This window comes from Cololabis saira, chromosome 20 (genome assembly GCF_033807715.1).
Source record: "Cololabis saira isolate AMF1-May2022 chromosome 20, fColSai1.1, whole genome shotgun sequence".
Classification (NCBI taxonomy): domain Eukaryota; kingdom Metazoa; phylum Chordata; class Actinopteri; order Beloniformes; family Belonidae; genus Cololabis; species Cololabis saira.
This window is the reverse complement of record NC_084606.1, coordinates 37557549-37580050: the sequence shown is the minus strand read 5'-3', so window position 1 is coordinate 37580050 and position 22502 is coordinate 37557549. Positions and strand designations below refer to the sequence as shown.

Below are 22502 nucleotides of genomic sequence, written 5' to 3'. Positions count from 1 at the left end.
TTCCATTCAGATATCGATTTGGGTTAGTGTTAAAACTGTTTTTGGAGCTGTTGCATGAATTGCATAACTGTGTAGTTCCGCAACATATTAATACTAGTATTATATTGAGATTCAACAGCAAGTATTGGCAGCTAATGATGCTGTAAGGACCAATCAGCTCCCAGAATGCTGATAGAACTGCTTTCAGAAGCATTGTGTGGGGTAGAATTATCAGATCCCGGGGAAGCTGCTCTGTACCTGGGAGTAAACCGGTGGTTCTGTATTTTCTGCACTGGTTTCTCAGGCGGCCGCTTCGTCATGTTTGTTTTGTTTATGAGGGCAGCAGGGGCGGGAGGGGGCAGAGAGGCACGCAGTGTCCCCAGCCTTTAGTAACCCCTCTTGGAGCATTTTCTTGAAAGAAAAGTTCATTTTGTCCAAGAAAAAAAAACACTTTTATGCACATTTTAAAGCCTTTCAGGAGTTTTCAAAACCAGCGCTTTGTTAACGCTACCGCTACTCTCCGACGCCATGTTCATTGTTTGATAGTTTCACACCACGGATGTATGAATTAAATGACGTGACTACTGGGATTAAAGTTCACCGGGCAATAATGTAATGATGAAAAAATGAATCGATTTTTAGGAATTAATATGAGAATCGATTTATTCGTTTTTGTTTATTTCGAACATGTATAAAAAAAACATAAAAAAGATAACAAAACAAATACAGGTGGGCATTCCACCACATAAAGAAAAAAAAACCCATCAAAACACATATTTCAAGTTACATGTTTCGAAAAGGAGTGGGAGGAAATATAAACGTATTTAATCCCACCCCCTTTCCACAACTAAACCTAAATTATATGTCTGTATTTATTTTTTATATATATTTAGAAGAAGCACACCTGGCATTTACATTTTCCAGTGCAGGTTAGACATGCCATCATCATCTAGGGATAATAGCAGGGTTTAATCTAAAAAACATCCAATGGTAGACACATTTACCCGCCAGTGTGGGGGATAACATTGGCAATAATTGATATGATAACAATTTACTAGCCAAACTGAAAATGCAGCCCAACAACGGCATGTTAGTTATCACTCTGTCCATACGTGAAGTACTTCACCATACAAACCACAAGAGTTCACCATTTATACAGGACTGTCTCAGAAAATTAGAATATTGTGATTTTCTGTAATGCAATTACAAAAACAAAAATGTCATAAATTCTGGATTCATTACAAATCAACTGAAATATTGCAAGCCTTTTATTATTTTAATATTGCTGATCATGGCTTACAGTTTAAGAAAACTCAAATATCCTTTCTCAAAAATTAGAATATTCTGGGAATCTTAATCTTAAACTGTAAACCATAATCAGCAATATTAAAATAAAAGGCTTGCAATATTTCAGTTGATTTGTAATGAATCCAGAATGTAGGACATTTTTGTTTTTTTTTAATTGCATTACAGAAAATAAAGAACTTTATCACAATATTCAAATTTTCTGAGACAGTCCTGTATAATGTGGAAGGTACTTTGATAAATGTGATTTTTATTTTTAAATTATTCTTATTATTGTTTTACTTGTTTTAGATAACTGTGACAATCTCAAGCTGTTGCAGCCTTTTTGTTGCTAAATCTGTATTTATCAGGTGGGTTGATTACGGTAATTGATCAGTTTTCTTTTCCTTGATTTTTGTTCCAGACTACGTGTACTTTGAGAACTCCTCCAGCAACCCTTACCTGATCCGGAGAATAGAAGAGCTCAACAAGGTTGGTGGTTTCCTTTTTGCCCCGAGTCAAATACTTCCTTTACATTTAATCAGTTTTTTTAACCCTTGTACTGTCTTTGGGTCAAAATGACCTAGGGTAATTCTTTTATCCTTCTTTCCCCCTGCTCTCTCCTTCCTTGTTCCCTTCCTCTTTTCCTCTGTTTTTACTCTCCTTTACTCCTTTTTCTTCCCACCTCCCTTTCGTCATTTGTTCCTTTATTACCTTCTTTGCTTTTCCTTCCTTCTTTCCTTATTTTCTCCATTCCTTCCTTCTTCCCTCCCTCCTTTCTTTCCTTTTCTCCATTCTTTCCTTTTTTCCCTTCCTTCCATCTTTCCTCCCTTCTTTACTCCCTTTCTGACTTCTTTCCTTCTTTTCTCCTTTCTCCCTCCCTTCCATCTTTTCTCCCTTCCTTACCCCCTTTCCTACTTCCTTCTTTCTTTACTCCTTTCTCCCTTCCTTCCATCTTTAACTCCCTTCCATCTTTTCTCCCTTCCTTACTCCCTTTCCTACTTCTTTCCTTCTTTTCTCCTTTCTTCCTTACTTCCCTCTTTCCTTCTTTTCTCCTTTCTTCCTTACTTCCTTCTTTCCTTCCTTCCATCTTTTCTCCTTTCCTTCATTCCTTCTTTTCTCCCTTCCTCCTCCCTTGACCCAAAGACAGCACAAGGGTTAAGAAACTAAGAAATCTCTCCACATCGTATTAGAGCTTGACTGTACACAATAAGAATGTTGCATCCATAGTGTATAAAAAGAAGTGGACAAAGCTCCTGTGACATTACCCATAGGTTTCCTGAAGAGTTTCCTCACACTGTATGGTGTCTTATTGCAAATGGGTGGAACAGGCATTGAAAGCAGGCGTGAACATGCCCATTTCAATAAAACGTTATTGAATTGTCTCGGTCAGTAATACTTTATTAATCCTGAGAGGGTAATATTATATGTTGCAGTAACTGTTAATACCTACGTTTCTTCAAAGAGTCATAAAATAGTTATTGCCATGGGCAGGAAGGATCTCCTGTCATGGCCTGTATTGCAGCAGATCTGAAGACACTGTTATTGAATTAATGTCTTGTAAAGAGGATAGTCAGTGTTGTCCAATATTCTTTTTATTTTATGAAGCATTGTTTTTTGAATAATTGGCTCAAAAGACTCCAGAACAGTCCTCAGATCAGAGCCTGCATTCTTTGAGTTTGTTCAGCTACTTGTCAGCTAGTACCTGGTTCTGATGCTGCTACCTCAATAGATGACTACAGTTGTGATTGCACTATAGTAAAAAAACTGAACCAGCTGAAATGTGTTGGTACCCAGTTACGCTCTTGTTGGAGTTGTCTGAGCTGCTTTTCTAGTCAGACAGCAACCAAACAAAACAGTCACATCCAGAAACGCACATGAGTATCTGCTCGCATAAACCTGCGGAAGTAGGTGGAATGTAAAACACAACAAAGCCTATATTTTCTCCTGCTGAAAGCATGACAGCCTATTATTTCATACAGCAAGCTTTCTTCCAAGGAAGAAACATTACACAAGATGTATTTGTCACTGGATGGAAAACCAGCCGTTTTCGGGGATAGTATAAACAGTTGCACCCCTGGTTCATTGTAGTCTCTTTAACTAATGACTTTCCACTTCCAGACAGCCAACGGAAATGTAGAAGCAAAAGTGGTGTGTCTGTTCAGGAGGAGAGACATATCAGGGAACCTCAACACCCTGGCTGACAGCAATGCACGTGAGTAGCAACCGACTTTATAACCAACTCACTGCCTTTAATCAACCTGCTTCCTGCTAGTAATATATATATATACATATGTGTGTGTGTGTGTGTGTGTGTGTGTGTGTGTGTGTGTGTGTGTGTGTGTGTGTGTGTGTGTGTGTGTGTGTGTGTGTGTGTGTGTGTGTGTGTGTGTGTGTGTGTGTGTGTGTGTGTGTGTGTGTGTGTGTGTGTGTGTGTTTGTTTTATATACAGTACGGACAAAAAAGTTTGTCCAAACCTTTGGTCTGTACTGTATATGTAAGAATATTTGTGTGTGTATGTGTATATGTATGTATATATGTATGTATATATGTATATATATATATATATATATATATACACATACATACATACATACATACATACATACATACATACATACATACATACATACATACATACATACATACACGTGTGTGTGTGTTGAGCGGCATTTCTTTGCAGTGTAAAGAAATGACACTCAACTCCAGATTTTGTTGTTACAAATTATTTATTGAACGGCCAGTTGATGATGGCATTTTCAAGGCTGAATGTAAAACTAAAAACAGAATAAATAAAACAATAACATTAAATAACAATAAATAACTTCTTTACAGAGAATCGGTGGCAAAGTTTGCACCCAGGAGTTTTTGTAAAACAGCTCTAAGGCTCTGTTGTATGGAAATTCTTCAATGTGTAGAAAATGAATACTAATGCTAATGTGTTTTTATTTTTGTAGGAGAATTTGAAGAAGAGTCAAAGCAGCCGTCGCTGACGGAACAACAGAAACACCAGCTGAAACACAGGGAACTTTTTCTGTCTCGACAGTTTGAATCCCTACCTGCTACTCATATACGGTATTTTTATTTCTTTTTTTTCAAACAGACAGTACAGGTTTTGCTGGACATGTTAGGACTGAATTACCACGTAGATCTTCATTGTAACAGGCATTATTGCCCATTAATCCATTAATCCAGTTATGTGTTCTATTACTGTTCATTCTTTCCTTTTAAATGTTCTTTTTGTTCAAGTTTGGGATTTTTTTTCATCAACATGAACTGTTGAGGGAAATTTCAAATTTAATATAATTTAGTTTTTCATTAACAAAAAATAAATAAAATTAGTGTTATACTCCATCAACCTGTACTGGAGTTGCAGGGTTCTTTTTTTTTTGTTAAAAATAAATTCAACTGTTGCTGGAATAGAAATGGCACATTTGTTTTTTGTGTGTCTGCATATACCTTTTACTGTGAAGTAGTAATATATTGGTTGACATATCACAAGGTATATCCTCATCAAATTATAAATGATGTGTTAACTATACATCACATATTGCACAATATGAATATTTTTAAACTTCTCCAACGTTAGAAAGTACAAACATGTGGTATTGTTGCATGTACTTTGTTTCATCATAATATATATTATAAATTGCTCTCTTACTTTAATTTGCTAAAACCAGTGCCCCACATGAATTACTTTTGGTGTTTAGTGGAATAATGGAATGATCTGCTCGTTCCCTCTACACTTAAATACATTACAAACAATGCATAGACAAGATTAGTCAATTTATAATAGTATTTGAGTTAGTGATGCACCGAAATGAAAATTTGTGGCCGAAACCGAAAATAATAATAAACACTTGGCCAAATACCGAATAACATACCGTTCTTCGCAGTTTTTCCATTTATTTTGCCAATTATTTCAGCATTGCATAAATCAAATAAATGTGCTTTAGGCATGCTTTTCAAAGAAAAAAATATTTTACAAAATTGCAAGGTAGAAATATTTATTGAACATGAACTGAACATTTTTTAATTTCCCCGCATTTTCAAGTATTCCAAACTTAACTTAAATAAAAAAACTTAAAATAAATAAATTAGCAAAATAATTTTTTTGACCATCTTTGAGCTTACATTAGGCCTATAACCGACTGCTGAAAAACTGTAACATAGGCCCTAAAACAAAAAAAAAGCATTTAGTGCATTAAAGTGCATTGTAAAAAAAAGTGCAAAAGAAGTGGATAAAACAAAATAAAGAAAAAGAAAATCAATCCCTTTCCCATACAAGTATTAATATGGGAAATGGATTGATTTTCTTTTTTTTTTAATTTTGTTTTATCCACTTCTTTTGCGTCATCTAAACATGCCGTTATTAATTGTTCGGGTTTTTTCCCCACTTATTCCACCGAACACCGAAAGTGTTTTTTTCTGCTGTTTTCGGCCGAACAATTTCGGTTACCGAACATTCGGTGCATCACTAATTTGAATTCTAAACTGTAAGTTTCTGTAGTCCACTATACAATAAGGTGTTCCAAATGGTGTGCATTGAGACTGGGCCACTAGTTGATGTGATTTTAATTTTTTATAAATAATTCATTTATTACTCCTCCGTGAGTCATGTGAGTGATGCAATGGCTGAAAATTAGTACTTTTATTAAGTGTTAGAAGCTGGTATAGAGACCCTTTTTTCCTAAACGGTAAACAGGTTGTTTGGTTGTTTTTTTCCTCAGTACTGAAAATGCCAAATAGTGACATAAGAAAGTAGAGGAAGTGTTTCCAAATTGACAGTGATGTTTTACCTCTCTAAATCCACTTTGTTCCTCAGGGGGAAGTGCAACGTCACCCTACTCAATGAAACCGATGTCTTGGCTGGTTACCTGGAAAAAGAAGTAAGGCCTTTTCTGCTGATTTGTTGTGATCACATTGTTCCACCACCCGTTATCTTTTCTTTAGTGTTTCATACTAGAAAAATATACTTTGAGGCCAATTGGAGCTCAAAGATTTGGGACGCTGCTGTGATCTGTATCCAGAGTCTGTTCCAGGCTAGACATACTGCCATATATAATAGAACCAAAACTAGGATAAATACTAAAGAAAGATGCATATCGGTTACAGGAGTTAAAATATGGAACAGCCTAAATAATGAATTAAAAACTGTAGGTCAATAAATACATTTAAAACGATGTATAAATCCAATATAATCGAAAGATACAGAACATTAGTCTGATACAAAACTATATATATATATATATATATACATACATTGTTGTTGTAATAATAATATCTATATACCAAAAAATGTAATGATTGGTCTTTGGTTTCCTTTTGTTTTCACTCTAGATATTGTTTCTGTTTCCTCTAAGCATTGATTATTTACTTTCTCTGTTAGTTGTTTTTCTGAGATCCGTCTTCTGTTTGTTTTTTTTACTAGATTTTTCTGTCATATTTACATTTGTCTTCCTTCTTGTTTTGCATGTGTGTTTACTTTGCTGTTTTTTTGCTGTTGTAGATTGTTTGTCCTTGTTGTATTAGTACAGTAGTAGTACTATGAAGTAAACAAAGTTAAAAAGGGTCGGCACAATAAGCTTAGGCTTTATGGAGCCAAATCAAGGCCAAAAGTTTTGCTAATTTGAAAATAAAATTTGTACCTGAAAATTCTTTTTTACAGTTTCAATTTTTTTTTTCAGTATCAACTGAAAAAAAAGATGTGAAACTGGAAAAAAAGATGTGAAACTGAAAAAAAGATCTGAAATTGAAAAAAACATCTGAAATTGAAAAAAACATCTGATACTGAAAAAAATAATAATTGAAACTGTAAAAAATAATTTTTAGGTTAAAATTTTATTTTCAAATTAGCAAAACTTTTGGCCTTGATTTGGCTCCATAAGGCTTCTGCCTACACCTTTTGGTCGGTTTATTCCTTACTTCTTTTTTTATTATTTCTTTCCTACAAAAGGAAATTAAATGCAATGTATTTATCAATGGAAACCAATCTACCAAATAAACTACTTCATCATCAACTACTTCATCATCATCATGATCTTGTGTTGTCTTCTGTCCAGGACTGTTTCTTCTACTCGTTAGTGTTTGACCCGGTCCAGAAGACGCTGCTGGCAGACCAGGGGGAGATCCGTGTGGGCTCTAAATACCAAGCTGAGATTCCTGATAAGCTGGCTGAAGGTGAGCAGTGCACACACACCTAGAGACACTGGGGAAACTGATATAAACTCTCTACGGTCTACAGGGCAACCAATACATGTTTGTGTATTCATTCATTTTATTTGCCCTTTTCAACACAATATGTTTCAAATAAAACTAAAAAGATGAGATAAAAATGTAGACTCTCAGCTTCAATTCAATTGTTATAATTTTGGCCCGATTTTGCTCCTTCCTGTTTATTGACCAATAGTAGAGGAGCTGGACCATGAAGGGCAGCCCTCCTCATTTACATGATGAGGCAGAAACGCATAAGGTAAAGTAGAAAGAGGAGACAAGGGAATGGAAAAACGAGGACTGGAAAGACAGAACAAGAAAAACAATATACAGGACTGTCTCAGAAAATTAGAATATTCTGATAAAGTTCTTTATATTCTGTAATGCAATTTAAAAAAAAAAAAAAAAAAAAAAAAAAAAAATATCATACATTCTGGATTCATTACAAATCAACTGAAATATTGCAAGCCTTTTATTATTTTAATATTGCTGATTATGGTTTACAGCTTAAGAAAACTCAAATATCCTATCTCAAAATATTAGAATATCATGAAAAAGTATACTAGTAGGGTATTCAACTAATCACTTGAATCGTCTAATTAACTCGAAACACCTGCAAGGGTTTCCTGAGCCTTCCTAAATCACAAGTATAGGAGAAACCACTGGGAGAGAACAGCTTAAGAAAACTCAAATATCCTATCTCAAAAAATTAGAATATTCTGGGAATCTTAATCTTAAGCTGTAAGTCATGATCAGCAATATTAAAATAATAAAAGGCTTGCAATATTTCAGTTGATTTGTAATGAATCCAGAATGTATGACATTTTTGTTTTTTTAATTGCATTACAGAAAATAAAGAACTTTATCACAATATTCAAATTTTCTGAGACAGTCCTGTACACACTTGACCACCTATTTCATGCTCACGCCACAGTTTTGGGGATAAATAAATGCAGTGGTCTTGATTCAGTTTTAGAGACCTGGGACGGTTGCTGTTTTTGTCTCCGGCCGTCTCTGTTTTTTCTTCTTCTTATCAACTCCCTGAAGCTCTGGAAAAATAATTTCTTCTCATTTGCTTTCTGTCCAATATATAAGGAAAACACATTTACCACAATTTTAAAATGATATATTATTAATATTCATTTTCACCACATCATACAATAAAAATAAAATATGCAGCAAAATATTAAATAAACCTTTTGAGGCCTTGTAACACCCTATAATGTAATAATTTCCTGAAAATGTAATAACGCCTGAAAATGTAATAAAATTTGCACTTAACTCAATCGAAAATGTAATAAAATCCAATAATGTAATAACTTCACCAATAATGTAATAAAATATCCTGACTGATATTGTAATAACATTTTTACCGATAATGTAAAACCTTATTACATTATTGGGAATTTATTACATTTTCAGGTGGGTCTTTTTTTTTTTTTTTTTTTTCAAAACTGATAATGTAATACTTGACAAATAATGTAATATATATGTTCATTTTCAGTCCAGAGTTCTACATTTTGTGTTTTAAGTATCTAATAAGTTATATACGCTGGATTTGAAACACCAGAATGACTATTGGGTTAAATTGCAAACTTTGAGTTCCATGTAATAAATTCCCAATAACGTAATACGGTATTACATTATCGGAAAAATGTTATTACAATATCCGTCAGGATATTTTATTACATTATTTGTGAAGTTATTACATTATTGGGTTTTATTACATTTTCGATTGAGTTAAGTGTAAATTTTATTACATTTTCAGGAAATTATTACATTATAGGAAATTATTACATTATAGGGTGCTACAGGCCTTTAGGTTCCACTACCTTAAATGCCTTATAAAGTATGGTTGAGAAGGGCATATGTTCTCTCCTATGGAGGGAAAATTCCCCATTACAAAAATCAACTTTGAGAACATCAGGGCTTATCAACACCAGGGCCTTTTATAACTCAGCCCTGGAGTGCCGCAAAGGTAATTGAGTTGAGCAGGAATATATAGTCCTCATGCAGCTCCTGGCCTTGTAGGTCTTTGCTACGTGTTTTGACTTCTAATTCCATCTTTTCTTTTTCACACAATAAATGACTACGTTTCCATGCAGTCAAAATTCAGGTTATTGCTAATATTCCGGTTACTGAAACATTCGTAATATTTCGCTTACATGCTAATTAATCATTCAGGATATCTGGATCAAACCAGCGACGCACGGAGAACATCATTTCCGCTTCTTCTTCCTGTATCCAAATTCAAAACAAATGCTGCTTCGCGCAACTTTTCTCTCACCTTCTTGTAAATCTTCTATCCCGGTACTTTCTACCATCTACAAATGCAGAAATGTTCATATCCTTCATTACATTTATGAAGTGATTAGTCTCCTCCTGGTCTTGGTTTCTCCGTGTTTATAAGAACTTCCTGGACTCAAAAGACCAGGATTCCTTGTGAACCGAGCATGTGCAGAAAACTAATTCCTGTTCCGTTTGATGGGGATATTCCGTTTGGTGTTTACATGACCCAATATTCAGTTTTAAAAGGAGTAACCCAGGGCTCATATTGGGGTTTTTAAAAACCGGAATATGAGCAAATTCTGGTTATTCAAAGGGGTTATTGGTCTTTACATGGTCGTGCAAATTTGGGTTATTGCCAATATTCAGGTTTTAAAATGGTTATTGCTGCATGGAAATAGGCCTGGGGAATATGGACCAAAAGTAATATCTCCATATTTTCTAGCTGAATGGCGATACTCGATATATATCGATATTTTTTGCCATAATTGGGGGTTTCCCCCAAAGCATTATAGCATAGCATCTCTGTCAGTTTTAATACAAAGCCTCGTGCCAAATGTCACACAGGTACCTTTTTATTAACAGAGGTCTGCACAATATCAAAATGTATAAAACAAAAATAAACTGCCTGCATATATAGAATAAAAAAATGCTTCTTGAATAAAATAAAACAAATATCCCTTTCCTGCATAACAATTAAATTAAAATACACTGTGCAATTAATACAATGTAGACAGTAACAGGCAGACTTTTCCACTGAGGTTGACAGTTGTGCAAATAACAAAACATTTGTGCAAATCTCAAATAAAACATTCAAGTCAATTTGTCACAAAATAAGTATATCAAAATCATTTAAAAAAATGTTTTTTTTTTATATAAATGATATTGTCTTGACCATATTGCGTTTGAAAATATATCGATATATATTAAAATCTCGATATATCGCCCAGCCCTACATGGAAACGCAGTCAATGACAAATTGACAACCATAGAAAGTTCCCCTTCCTACTTCCTCAGATCAGGTGTTTAACCAAGTTCCTCCCTTTCTCCAGTTGAATTGGATACTCGTGTCCAGGAGAAGCTAGAGACGAAGGTGTGGGACCCCAACAACCAGCTCAAAGACCCACAGATCGACCAGTTCCTGGTGGTTGCAAGGTAACACTTTTATCTGCAGCAGGAAATACTTGTTCTCACTCTTCACAAATGTGATGTGTTCGGCTGACAAATACTGCAGGAAATGTGATTGGTCCACTTGGAGTAGCATCGTTGTTCTTCCCACTACTGCTACTGTAAATGATGGTATTTTTCAAAACGTAGAGGGGGAAATGTCCGTTTTTGTAAATACCCGGCTCTGTGGAAACAAGTTTTCATCCACCTGTTTCTCGCATTACTACTCTTGCTTTCTTCTTTTCTTTTTGTCAGCTTGGAGACTATGCTCAAGTTTTGTATTTGTAAAAAGTCTTTGAAAACTGTAACTTCCCGGTTACACCATATATCAATTTCTATGTTGTTTTTTTTTTTAGTTTTATATCCAAAATTGACATTGTTGTGCCTTTTTTCCTGTCAGAGCTGTGGGTACGTTTGCTCGGGCGTTGGACTGCAGCAGCTCCATCCGCCAGCCCAGCCTGCACATGAGTGCTGCTGCCGCGTCCAGAGACATCACACTGGTGAGACACAAACACCCAACAATCACACTACACCTGTAAATATCAGTCCTGGCTTTTCCTGGTTCCCCAGGAATATTTTGAAGACGTATTTCAAAACATTTCTCATGTTCATACCCACTTATTGTGTTGAGTGGTTTCTGCTGTGTTTAACCCTTGTACTGTGTTTGGGTCAAAATGACCTAATTCTCCTGTTCCTTCTTTCTTTTCTCCCTTCCTTCCTTCCTTCCTTCCTTCTTTCTTTTCTCCCTTCCTTCCTTCCTTCCTTCCTTCCTTCCTTCCTTCCTTCCTTCCTTCCTTCCTTCCTTCCTTCCTTCCTTCCTTCCTTCCTTCCTTCCTTCCTTCCTTCCTTCCTTCCTTTTCTCCCTTCCTTCCTTTTCTCCCTTCCTTCCTTCTTTTTTGCTTCCTTCCTTCTTTTCTCCCTTCCTTCCTTCTTTCTTTCCTCCCTTCTTTCCTTCCTTCCTTCTTTTCTCCCCTCATACATTCTTTCCTTCTTTCCTTCCTTCCTTCTTTTCTCCCTTCCTTCTTTCTTTCCTTCCATCCTTTCTCCCTTCTTTCTTTCCTTCCTTTCTCCCTTCCTTCCTTCTTTCCTCCCTTCTTTCCTTCCTTCCTTCTTTTCTCCCTTTTCTTTCTTCCTTCCTTCCTTCTTTTCTCCCGTCCTTCCTTCTTTCCTTCCTTCCTTCTTTTCTCCCTCCCTTCCTTCCTTCTTTTCTCCCTTCCTTCCTTCTTTCTTTTCTCCCTTCCTTCCTCCCTTCTTTCCTTCCTTCCTTCTTTTCTCCCCTCATACATTCTTTCCTTCTTTTCTCCCTTCCTTCCTTCTTTTCTCCCTTCCTTCTTTCTTTCCTCCCTTCTTTCCTTCCTTCCTTCTTTTCTCCCCTCATACATTCTTTCCTTCTTTTCTCCCTTCCTTCTTTTCTCCCTTCCTTCCTTTTTTCCTCCCTTCTTTCCTTCCTTCCTTCCTTCCTTCCTTCTTTTCTCCCTTCCTTCCTTCTTTCTTCCCATCTTTCCTTCCTTCCTTCCTTCCTTCCTTCCTTCCTTCCTTCCTTCCTTCCTTCCTTCCTTCCTTCCTTCCTTCCTTCCTTCCTTCCTTCCTTCCTTCCTTACTTCCTTACTTCCTTCCTTCCTTACTTCCTTACTTCCTTCCTTCCTTACTTCTTTCCTCCCTTCTTCCCTTCCTCCTCCCTTGACCCAAAGACAGCACAAGGGTAAATGGCAAGTTTATTTGTGTAGCACAATTCAACACAAGGTAATTCAAAGTGCTTTACATCAACATTAAAAGCAGCAAGACACAATTAAAACATAAATAACTCACATCTGGGGGCTATAGGTGCGAGGGCCTGATCAATGCTGCCTGCAGCTTTAATTATTGTATCTGTAGGAGTTCTCCTTGTTTTTCTCATTTTTATTTTTTTTCTTCTGACGAAATGAGGGCCTTTTTTCCCCCTAAACGTGCCCCAAAAGTCACCAAATTTTGCACCAAGCCAGGCCTGGCGAAAAATGTGATATTTAATGTATTGCATTAATGGACGTGGCCTAATGGCTCAACAGCGCCCCCTAGAAAACTTTGTGCCTCAAGCCCCACAATACGGTTTGACGTACATGCACGAAAATCGGTACACACCTGTATCATGTCACAACTTAAAGAAAAGTCTCTTGGCGCCATGGCCGAAACCCAACAGGAAGTCGGCCATTTTGAATTAATTGTGTAATTTTGGCGCAATTTCTGCCATTCCTTTGGCAATTAATACGGCCCGAACTGTAACGTGCACCCAGGTGTGTTATACATCAAAATGTGCGTCTACATCCTGTGACAACACGCATTACTTTTCTCAGTCAAAAGCGTTACCGTGGCCAAAAAGCGCCCCCCCCCCCTTCATCTGATTGGTCCATATGTGATAGGTCCTACTTTCTGCCATAACTTTTGAATGGTTTGACATAAAGACTTGTGGCGGGTGTCATCGGACTCGGTTTTGTCTCCTTCACCTTAATTGGTGCAAATTAGCCCGGCCCCTTCTTCTGATTGGTCGATATTTGATCGTTCCTATTTTCTGCCATTTCTGCACGCGCGAGGGCCCGTTCATCGCTGCTTGCAGCTTTAATTAGTTCTTGTTTTTGATTTCTAATGTTGGACTTTGAAATCAAAATTTCCAACAAAAGAAAAGAAAATGCCTTTTTGCTTTATTGATCCACAGCAAAACATATGGTTCTTTTCATATTTGTAAATATACAGAAACTGAATATACATACATCTACCATTCTTAATATTTTGCCACCATAATCTCCAGTAATAATTGACCAAGTATTTCCTAAACCTGTCTTATGTCTTCTCTTTATTTCTTCTCTTAGTTCCATGCCATGGACACGTTGCAGAAGAACAGCTACGACCTGGCCAAAGCCATGTCCACTCTGGTCCCCCAGGGGGGGCCGGTGCTGTGCCGGGATGAGATGGAGGAGTGGAGCGCCTCCGAGGCCATGCTGTTTGAAGAAGCTCTGGAGAAATACGGAAAAGACTTCAACGACATCCGCCAGGACTTTGTGAGATTTCCTTTTCTATATAGAAAAAGAATAGTTTGGTGTATTCTGTTTTTTTTTTTTGTGCTGCTTGTATTCTATTTTGTTTTTGTTTTTTTCCTACAGGACTGTCTCAGAAAATGTGAATATTGTGATTTTCTGTAATGCAATTAACAAAAAAACAAAAATGTCATACATTCTGGATTCATTACAAATCAACTGAAATATTGCAAGCCTTTTATTATTTTAATATTGCTGATCATGGCTTACAGTTTAAGAAAACTCAAATATCCTATCTCAAAAAATTAGAATATTCCAGGCAGTGGTGTAAAGTAACGAACTACAAGTACTTCGTTATTTTACTTAAGTAAGATTTTTGAGAATTTGTACTTTTATTGATACTTTCATTTTTCTGTACTTTTACTTTTACTTCGTTACATTTTCAAGGAAATAATCGTACTTTTAATCCGCTACATTTAAAATTGGACACGTCGTTACTCGCTACAAATTAAAGAACAGCACAGCGGGGGCTGATTTATGGATTTACGCAGAGCTACAGCGTAGGGTACGCGGCGACGCACACTCTACGCCGTCGCCTACGGCGTAAGGTGTGCGTTGATTTAACGCGGAACCATAAGGCGGACGGGAAGGAAGGGGGGCGTGTGAATATACCGAGAAGGAGCCGCAGCTCCCGGGAGAGTTGCGCCGCAGAGGCGGGCCGGAAGGCCGGAGGAACCGCCGTCGCGTCGAGTACCGAGGAGGACTGAAGCCTGAATTATGGTTCCGCGTTAAATCGACGCAGAGCTTCGCCGTAGGGTACGTTGGTGTAACGCGGAACCATAAATCAGCCTTGAGCGGCAGCCGACGCGTGTCCATCATGGATGTATTATATAACGGTGTCCATGCGCACCATTCTTTGATTCCACCCCTTCTAAGGTGGTTTTGGCATTTAAAAGTTCAAAAGTCTCATCCTTTATCAGCTGGGGTTGCTTAATGTTGTCACTGCATACTACAGGCTGGGGGTGGACCTGTCAGCGGGGCCACTGGGGTACAGCAGCAGTGATGAGCAAAGGGAGAAATTAAAATGGGGTAATGGAAACAAACACTAAAGGGGTCAGAATAATATCACCATTATTTAGAGTTGTAAGCAAATTCTTGGATTCTTCATTTCTTTGCAATCCTTTTGAAAATAATTTTGTACTTTGTACTTTGTACTTTTTACTTTTTACTTTTGTACTTAAGTACATTTTAACCCATGTACTTTTTGTACTTTATTATATTTAAGTTGAGGTACTTTTATACTTTTACTTAAGTAATTTTCTTAATGGGTACTTTTTACTTTTACTTAAGTAATTTTCAAGCAGAAAATTTGTACTTTTACTTAAGTACAATATTTTTGTACTTTTTCCACCTCTGATTCCAGGAATCTTAATCTTAAACTGTAAGCCATAATCAGCAATATTGAAATAATAAAAGACTTGCAATATTTCAGTTGATTTGTAATGAATCCAGAATGTATGACATTTTAGTTTTTTTAATTGCATTACAGAAAATAAAGAACTTTATCACAATATTCAAATTTTCTGAGACAGTCCTGTACAGCACAGACCAAAAGTTTGGACACACTTGCCCATTTGTTTGAATGAGAAGGTGTGTCCAAACTTTTGGTCTGTACTGTATACTATCAGATTGGCCTGGAGAATATTTGAATGAATGTTGAACTTGGTTGTAGTAAAGACTTTCTTCATCCTCTGCAGCTGCCTTGGAAGTCTCTAGCCAGTGTGGTCCAGTTTTACTACATGTGGAAAACTACAGACCGCTACATTCAGCAGGTTTGTCTACAGCAAAGAGCACAACACCAAAAAGTACTATTACATTTTTGGTTTTTTTTCCCTATAACTCAGAGGTGCCAGCAACAACAGGCCAGAAGCCTATAAGCCAGTTTTCTCATCATTGTTTGAACATTGTTTGAAGCTTTTTTTTTGGTTTTTAACCTAAATATATATATGAGGGGGATAGGAGCATCATCATGTTTACACCCAGATTTTATAAACATCAATGTCTTCTTTCAGAAACGACTAAAGGCAGCAGAGGCGGACAGTAAACTCAAACAGGTGTACATCCCAACCTAGTAAGTATTGGTGGAAACTCGTATAGAGGGTCTGCATTGACGTCACTTCCCCACTGGACCAGCCCCTTTACTCTCACTGAGTGGCAAAAACAGCTGCAACTAGTGGAGAAGACGGAATAACAGCTGATTATCAGCTTAAATTAAAGGCAGTTGGACTTGACAGTGACCCGTACAGTTACCCCAAGAACCAGTGGTCCATGGACATTAATATTTGGTACAGTTACCAAGAACCAGTGGTCCATGGACATTAATATTTGGTACAGTTACCAAGAACCAGTGGTCCATGGACATTAATATTTGGTACAGTTACCAAGAACCAGTGGTCCATGGACATTAATATTTGGTACAGTTACCAAGAACCAGTGGTCCATGGACATTAATATTTGGTACAGTTACCCCAAGAACCAGTGGTCCATGGACATTAATATTTGGTACAGTTACCAAGAACCAGTGGTCCATGGACATTAATATTTGGTACAGTTACCAAGAACCAGTGGTCCATGGACATTAATATTTGGTACAGTTACCCCAAGAACCAGTGGTCCATGGACATTAATATTTGGTACAGTTACCAAGAACCAGTGGTCCATGGACATTAATATTTGGTACAGTTACCAAGAACCAGTGGTCCATGGACATTAATATTTGGTACAGTTACCAAGAACCAGTGGTCCATGGACATTAATATTTGGTACAGTTACCAAGAACCAGTGGTCCATGGACATTAATATTTGGTACAGTTACCAAGAACCAGTGGTCCATGGACATTAATATTTGGTACAGTTACTAAGAACCAGTGGTCCATGGACATTAATATTCGGCCACCAATCCAGTTTCCTGATATTTATATTTACTTAATTTCTCCGCCGGGGAAATACACGAAGCAAAGCTTGAAGATACAAAAGTCTTGACGCTTGTTCCAACTTCAAGGCAGGATTTGTTGTATAACTTAAAGTGATGAGGACACGGAACTTTATGATTTGAACATTTAACGTTAGCTACCCAAAAATCCAACATTACCTGATACAAAATGGGAACCACAAATCCACGTTTCGGTGTCTGGAATCCAGTTGTTTCTGTGAATTGCAGAGATCCATTTGTCTCTCTTAAGATTATTTTTCATCAGTCTGTAAAACCATAACTCAGATTTCTTGCTCAATCTATGAGTACAGTCGATCGCACAACAGCTCTTTCCCATTTTAGATTTTTTCCAGTTGCTCAAACTGAAAGTTTACGCTGACACTCAGTCTTTCTGACACTCAGTCTTTCTGACACTCAGTCTTTCTGCCACTCAGTCTTTCTGACACTCAGTCTTTATTCACTCAGTCTTTCTGACACTCAGTCTTTCTGACACTCAGTCTTTCTGACACTCAGTCTTTATTCACTCAGTCTTTCTGACACTCAGTCTTTCTGACACTCAGTCTTTCTGACACTCAGTCTTTCTGACTCTCAGTCTTTCTGACACTCAGTCTTTCTACCACTCAGTCTTTCTACCACTCAGTCTTTCTGACACTCAGTCTTTCTGCCACTCAGTCTTTCTGACACTCAGTCTTTCTGACACTCAGTCTTTCTGACACTCAGTCTTTCTGACACTCAGTCTTTCTGACACTCAGTCTTTCTACCACTCAGTCTTTCTACCACTCAGTCTTTCTACCACTCAGTCTTTCTGACACTCAGTCTTTCTGTCACTCAGTCTTTCTGACACTCAGTCTTTCTGACACTCAGTCTTTCTGACACTCAGTCTTTCTGACACTCAGTCTTTCTGACACTCAGTCGGCGTAACCTGTGAAGCTGCATCTGTGACGTCATGTGCATTCCCTCTATACATCTGTTTTCAGTGTGTTTTCAATCAAAGGTGCTTTAAGAATAACTGTGTAATGTCCTCCTTTAACCAGTACCAAACCCAACCCCAACCAGATCATGGTGCCGGGCAGCAAACCTGGCGTAAACGGAGCTGCAGGCTTTCAGAAAGGGCTCAGCTGTGAGAGCTGCCACAGTAAGTACACGCTGTTCAGTCTGAAATAAATCAAAACATCAATGATAAGACGTGCAAAAGGTGTAAATAAGAGTAACTTTATATGAAAAATGTGTAACTATATTTGCTTACGAATGGATGGATGCAAATGGATAGTGAGTTAAATGCAACCTAAAGCGTTCATTTTCCCATTAAGCTCTTTTCAGACTTTCAATTAATCTGGTGGCAAACGAACATTTTGGCGTTATGCTTGGATTTGGAAGCAGATTATACAGGACTGTCTCAAAAAATTAGAATATTGTGATTTTCTGTAATGCAATTACAAAAACAAAAATGTCATACATTCTGGATTCATTACAAATCAACTGAAATATTGCAAGCCTTTTATTATTTTAATATTGCTGATCATGGCTTACAGCTTAAGAAAACTCAAATATCCTATCTCAAAAAATTAGAATATTCTGGGAATCTTAATCTTAAACTGTAAACCATAATCACCTGAAACACCACTTAATTTTTGTTTTGTAAATGGAACTGCTCTGGCATAAGTAATGGATGTGCTGAAAAATGTTATCTTCTTGTGTAATCTCCTTGAAATAATTTTTTGTTTGTGTTCATTTGGTTTGTTATTTAGTCGTTTATTTTTTGTTTGTTTCTTAATTATTAAATTGTACCCTTTATCGTTATTCATATATCCGATCATTTTTCTTTTGTGTAAATTCTTTGTAATTTTCATTTATTTCTATCATCTATAGATTTCTAACTACTCATTTGTATATTTTGTTTTTTATAAGTATGATATTAAATTTTAAGTTAACTATAGGTGGAGGCCCTTGATAAGCTCTTTGCGTTTTCGCCTCTTCCTGCACTTTAATTTGTAAAGTTGTTACTTTTATTTGTGTAATGTTTAACTGTGCAAATAAATAAATAAATCTAAATGGATGTAACCCTTGTGTCCCCCAGCGGCCCAGTCTCCTCAGTGGTACGCCTGGGGTCCTCCAAACATGCAGTGCAGACTGTGCGCTTCCTGCTGGATCTACTGGAAGAAATACGGAGGTCTGAAGACGCCCACGCAACTAGAAGGAGCTGCTCGAGCCGGCTCTGTAAGTCTCTGTCTTTGCACTCACGTCATTTGAACTGTCACTGAAAAATCAATGCAGTGCAGACGTCCTTCTTGAAGGGGACCTATAATGAAAAACAGGTTTTTTTCTTGCTTTAACATACTGTATTTCGCGACCATTCGGCGCGCCGTGTGGAAAGGCGTACCCTCAGTTTTGTGTGTCTTTTTTGGATTTAAAACACACATACGGCGCACCGACCAAAAAGGCGCCGTCTACACACACGGAGCGCCGCCTTACAACACACACAAGCATACAAGTGTGCGTATTTAAAAATAGAGCGGGAACAAAACTTAGTTTGATTGTACTTTATTAAAGTTATCACATTAATCAAACCCACCGAAATCTTCATCCTCCGTTTCATCCGAGCCTGATCGCGCTGAGACCGGGAGAACTGATCAGCTGCGACGGGCAGAGCCCGCAGCTCTCTGGCCGCTGAGCAGCCGAGTCACTTTCCATGCCGTGCGGCCCCTCGGAAATGATACCGGCTTTTGCAAAAGCCCGAACAACAGTCCAGCCCAGCAGACACGTCGGCCCACGCATCTACAATCCTTCAACAGTAAACGACGGAGCCCGCCGACCATCTGTGGTTCCTCCGGCCTTCAGGCCCGCCTCTGTGGTGCAGCTCCCCCGGGAGCCGCGTCTCCTTCTTGGTAGCGAGGCCGAGTCTCCCCGTCCGCTCCAGGAGCCGCCGCCGGGCAATCACGGACAATTCACACGCCCCCCTTCCCCCTTTAACCTCTCATGGTGGCCTCTACTACGTCCGCCTTATGGATCCGCGTTAAGTCGACGCAGCCCTACGGCGTAGGCTCTGCCTCGGTGTAACGCGGATCCATAAATCAGCCTTTACCATAATACAATGGGCGCATTGCGTCATTGGGCGCACGGTACATTTAAAAAAAATTTTAAAAAAGATGTTTATATGCGCCTAATGGTCGCAAAAATACGGTACATAAAGTGGTCTCCCCTCAGCCTGCCAACTCAGAGAAGGAGGAAAGCAACCAAATTCTGCAGTGTCTGTACAGCCGCCTGGATGAGCCGTCCAGTGTGATGTGGATCTACGAGCCAATAAGATTTGTGCATTTTCGCTACGTAACCAAAATACAAACCACGCCCACAACTATAAAACCGTGTAACTGCATGAGCGTCCGACTATCGTAGCACTGCGTGACATCGGACGCTCTCTGTCCATCTCCCTCCAGCAGCTGCCACTTTATTGAGGTTTTTGTAGTGAAATGAGGAGGAATCCTAGAGATAACTTCTCATTTCAACTAACTGGATCAGCTGCTCCTCATCATGACTGTTTCCTACACTGCAAAAATTCAAAACCTTACCAGGAATATTTGTCTTATTTCTAGTTAAAATGTCTAATTTTTAGTCAAAAAATCTCATTACACTTAAATAAACCTATTTGACAATTTTCACTTGAAATAAGTAGAAAAATCTGCCAGTGGAACAAGATTTATCTTCTCATTACAAGCAAAAAAATCTTCTTCCACTGGCAGATTTTTCTACTTATTTTAAGTGAAAATCTACTTGAAACAGGTGAAAATTGTTGTTTTTTCCAGTGATGAGTCTTGTTTTAAGTGTAATGAGATTTTCTTTTACTAAAAATAAGACATTTTAACTAGAAATAAGACAAATATTCTTGTAAAGATTTTGAGTTTTTACAGTGTACAGCGTTTTCAACCGGCTTTCAACGCGAGCGACAGGAAGAGAATAGAAGCAGGGCGTCCGACAAATGTTCAGCTCAAAACGCCGCGCGTCGCTGCGGCCAGTTAGGACAGTCCAATAGAAAATAAAGCAATGGAATTGATTTTGTCGCTGACGCTCGCTCGCATCACATGCAGTTATGACACGGTAACTCCACCGGCCGGAGCTTCCACCATTTTTTTCGTAGCGGTGTATCGCGTCATTCAGGCAGCCAATCAGCACAGAGCCTCATTATCATAGCCCCGCCCACTCAGAATCCTGCATAGATAATGAGGTTAGAGAATGGGAAGATAAAGACATGGCTCAGAGGCTGAATTTCTAATTTATTTAGCAAAAACAATCAAAAGCTTGTTTTTAAGACATTCAAGGCCTGTTTAAAATAGGGATTACTGTATTGGCCCGAATATAAGACAGTGTTTTTTGCATTGAAATAAGACCTAAAAAGTGGGGGTCGTCTTACATTTGGGGTCTAGACGTTATACCCATTCACAACGCTAGATGGCGCCAGATATCTTTAAAGCGAATGCTGAACTTATCTCCTCAGGCCAAAGCGAACCCCTGTCACGAAGAAGAAAAATAATAAATAGCGGTAAAAAGGAAAATAGAAGAAAATAAGAGAAGAGATAACAGAAAATGGAGAAACGTAGCGACAATCTGGAGAAAATCTGGTTGAAGATCGGCAGGTGAACCGGCAGCTGAGGAGAAGTTATGATGCAAACTTCAAGATGATGATTTAAATGAGGCAAAATAACAGGCTTTTGAATATCTTGTTATAATCATTTGTTTCAGATGTACTGCAATTCTTTTCTGTATAAAAATTGAATTTGTTGTTCAAAAAGTCTTTTCTCAAACTTAAATCTTGAAAAAGAGGGGGTCGTCTTATAATCAGGGTCGTCTTATATTCGGGCCAATACGGTATATGCCATAATAGGTCCCCTTTAAATACTAATTCTCACGCAGTGTTTTGACCATTTTGCATCCCTCTTTTCACCGAATCCCCTTTTCACTTTCTGTCCAGGAGGCAGGCCCTCGTGCTCACATGACCCGCCAGGAAGTCCAGGGACTGTCACCGTTCACCCGCAACGAGGGGCGAGCCAAGCTGCTGGCCAAGAACCGCCAGACGTTCATCCTGCAGACCACCAAGCTCACCCGCATCGCCCGGCGGGTGTGCGAGGACATCCTGCAACCACGCCGCGCTGCACGCAGACCTTATGCATCTATCAATTCCAATGCTGTCAAAGCTGAGTGTACGTCCACACATCTACCATCCTCATTAATTCATTGTTTTTTTTGTTTTTCTTCTCATGAGCTTTGACATGGACCATTTCATGTGGTCGTTGTTTGTATATTCTACATCATGTAATGTGTTCCAGTCAAGGTTTGAGACGTTTTTTAAAAGTTCTGAGAATTCTTACAAAGTAAATGATGGTAATAGTTGAATCCACTATTTTTCTGTTTCTTTAGGTATGATCAGGCTTCCCAAAGCCACAAAATCCCATGTAAAGACTAAGGTGATTCCTCGACAGTCGCTGGCTACCATTGTGAAGGATCTGGGTGAGACTACATCACATGACAAAAAAGTGCAATTAAACTTTTTATATATATTAAATTATATCTTTATATATATA

General features: G+C 38.1%; 1 protein-coding gene across 1 annotated transcript in view; it reads left to right on the top strand.

Moving 5' to 3' along the window:
* Positions 1–22502, top strand: part of mta2 (metastasis associated 1 family, member 2) — a 47285-nt gene that overhangs the window by 13963 nt on the left and 10820 nt on the right. The window contains exons 2-15 of the mRNA XM_061709481.1: positions 1688–1755; positions 3385–3478; positions 4221–4338; positions 6089–6152; positions 7326–7443; positions 10815–10917; positions 11330–11429; positions 13773–13961; positions 15695–15769; positions 16010–16068; positions 17964–18064; positions 19007–19146; positions 21893–22121; positions 22339–22428. Coding sequence (XP_061565465.1) covers positions 1688–1755; positions 3385–3478; positions 4221–4338; positions 6089–6152; positions 7326–7443; positions 10815–10917; positions 11330–11429; positions 13773–13961; positions 15695–15769; positions 16010–16068; positions 17964–18064; positions 19007–19146; positions 21893–22121; positions 22339–22428 — 1548 coding nt within the window. The remainder of the gene's footprint in view (positions 1–1687; positions 1756–3384; positions 3479–4220; positions 4339–6088; positions 6153–7325; positions 7444–10814; positions 10918–11329; positions 11430–13772; positions 13962–15694; positions 15770–16009; positions 16069–17963; positions 18065–19006; positions 19147–21892; positions 22122–22338; positions 22429–22502) is intronic.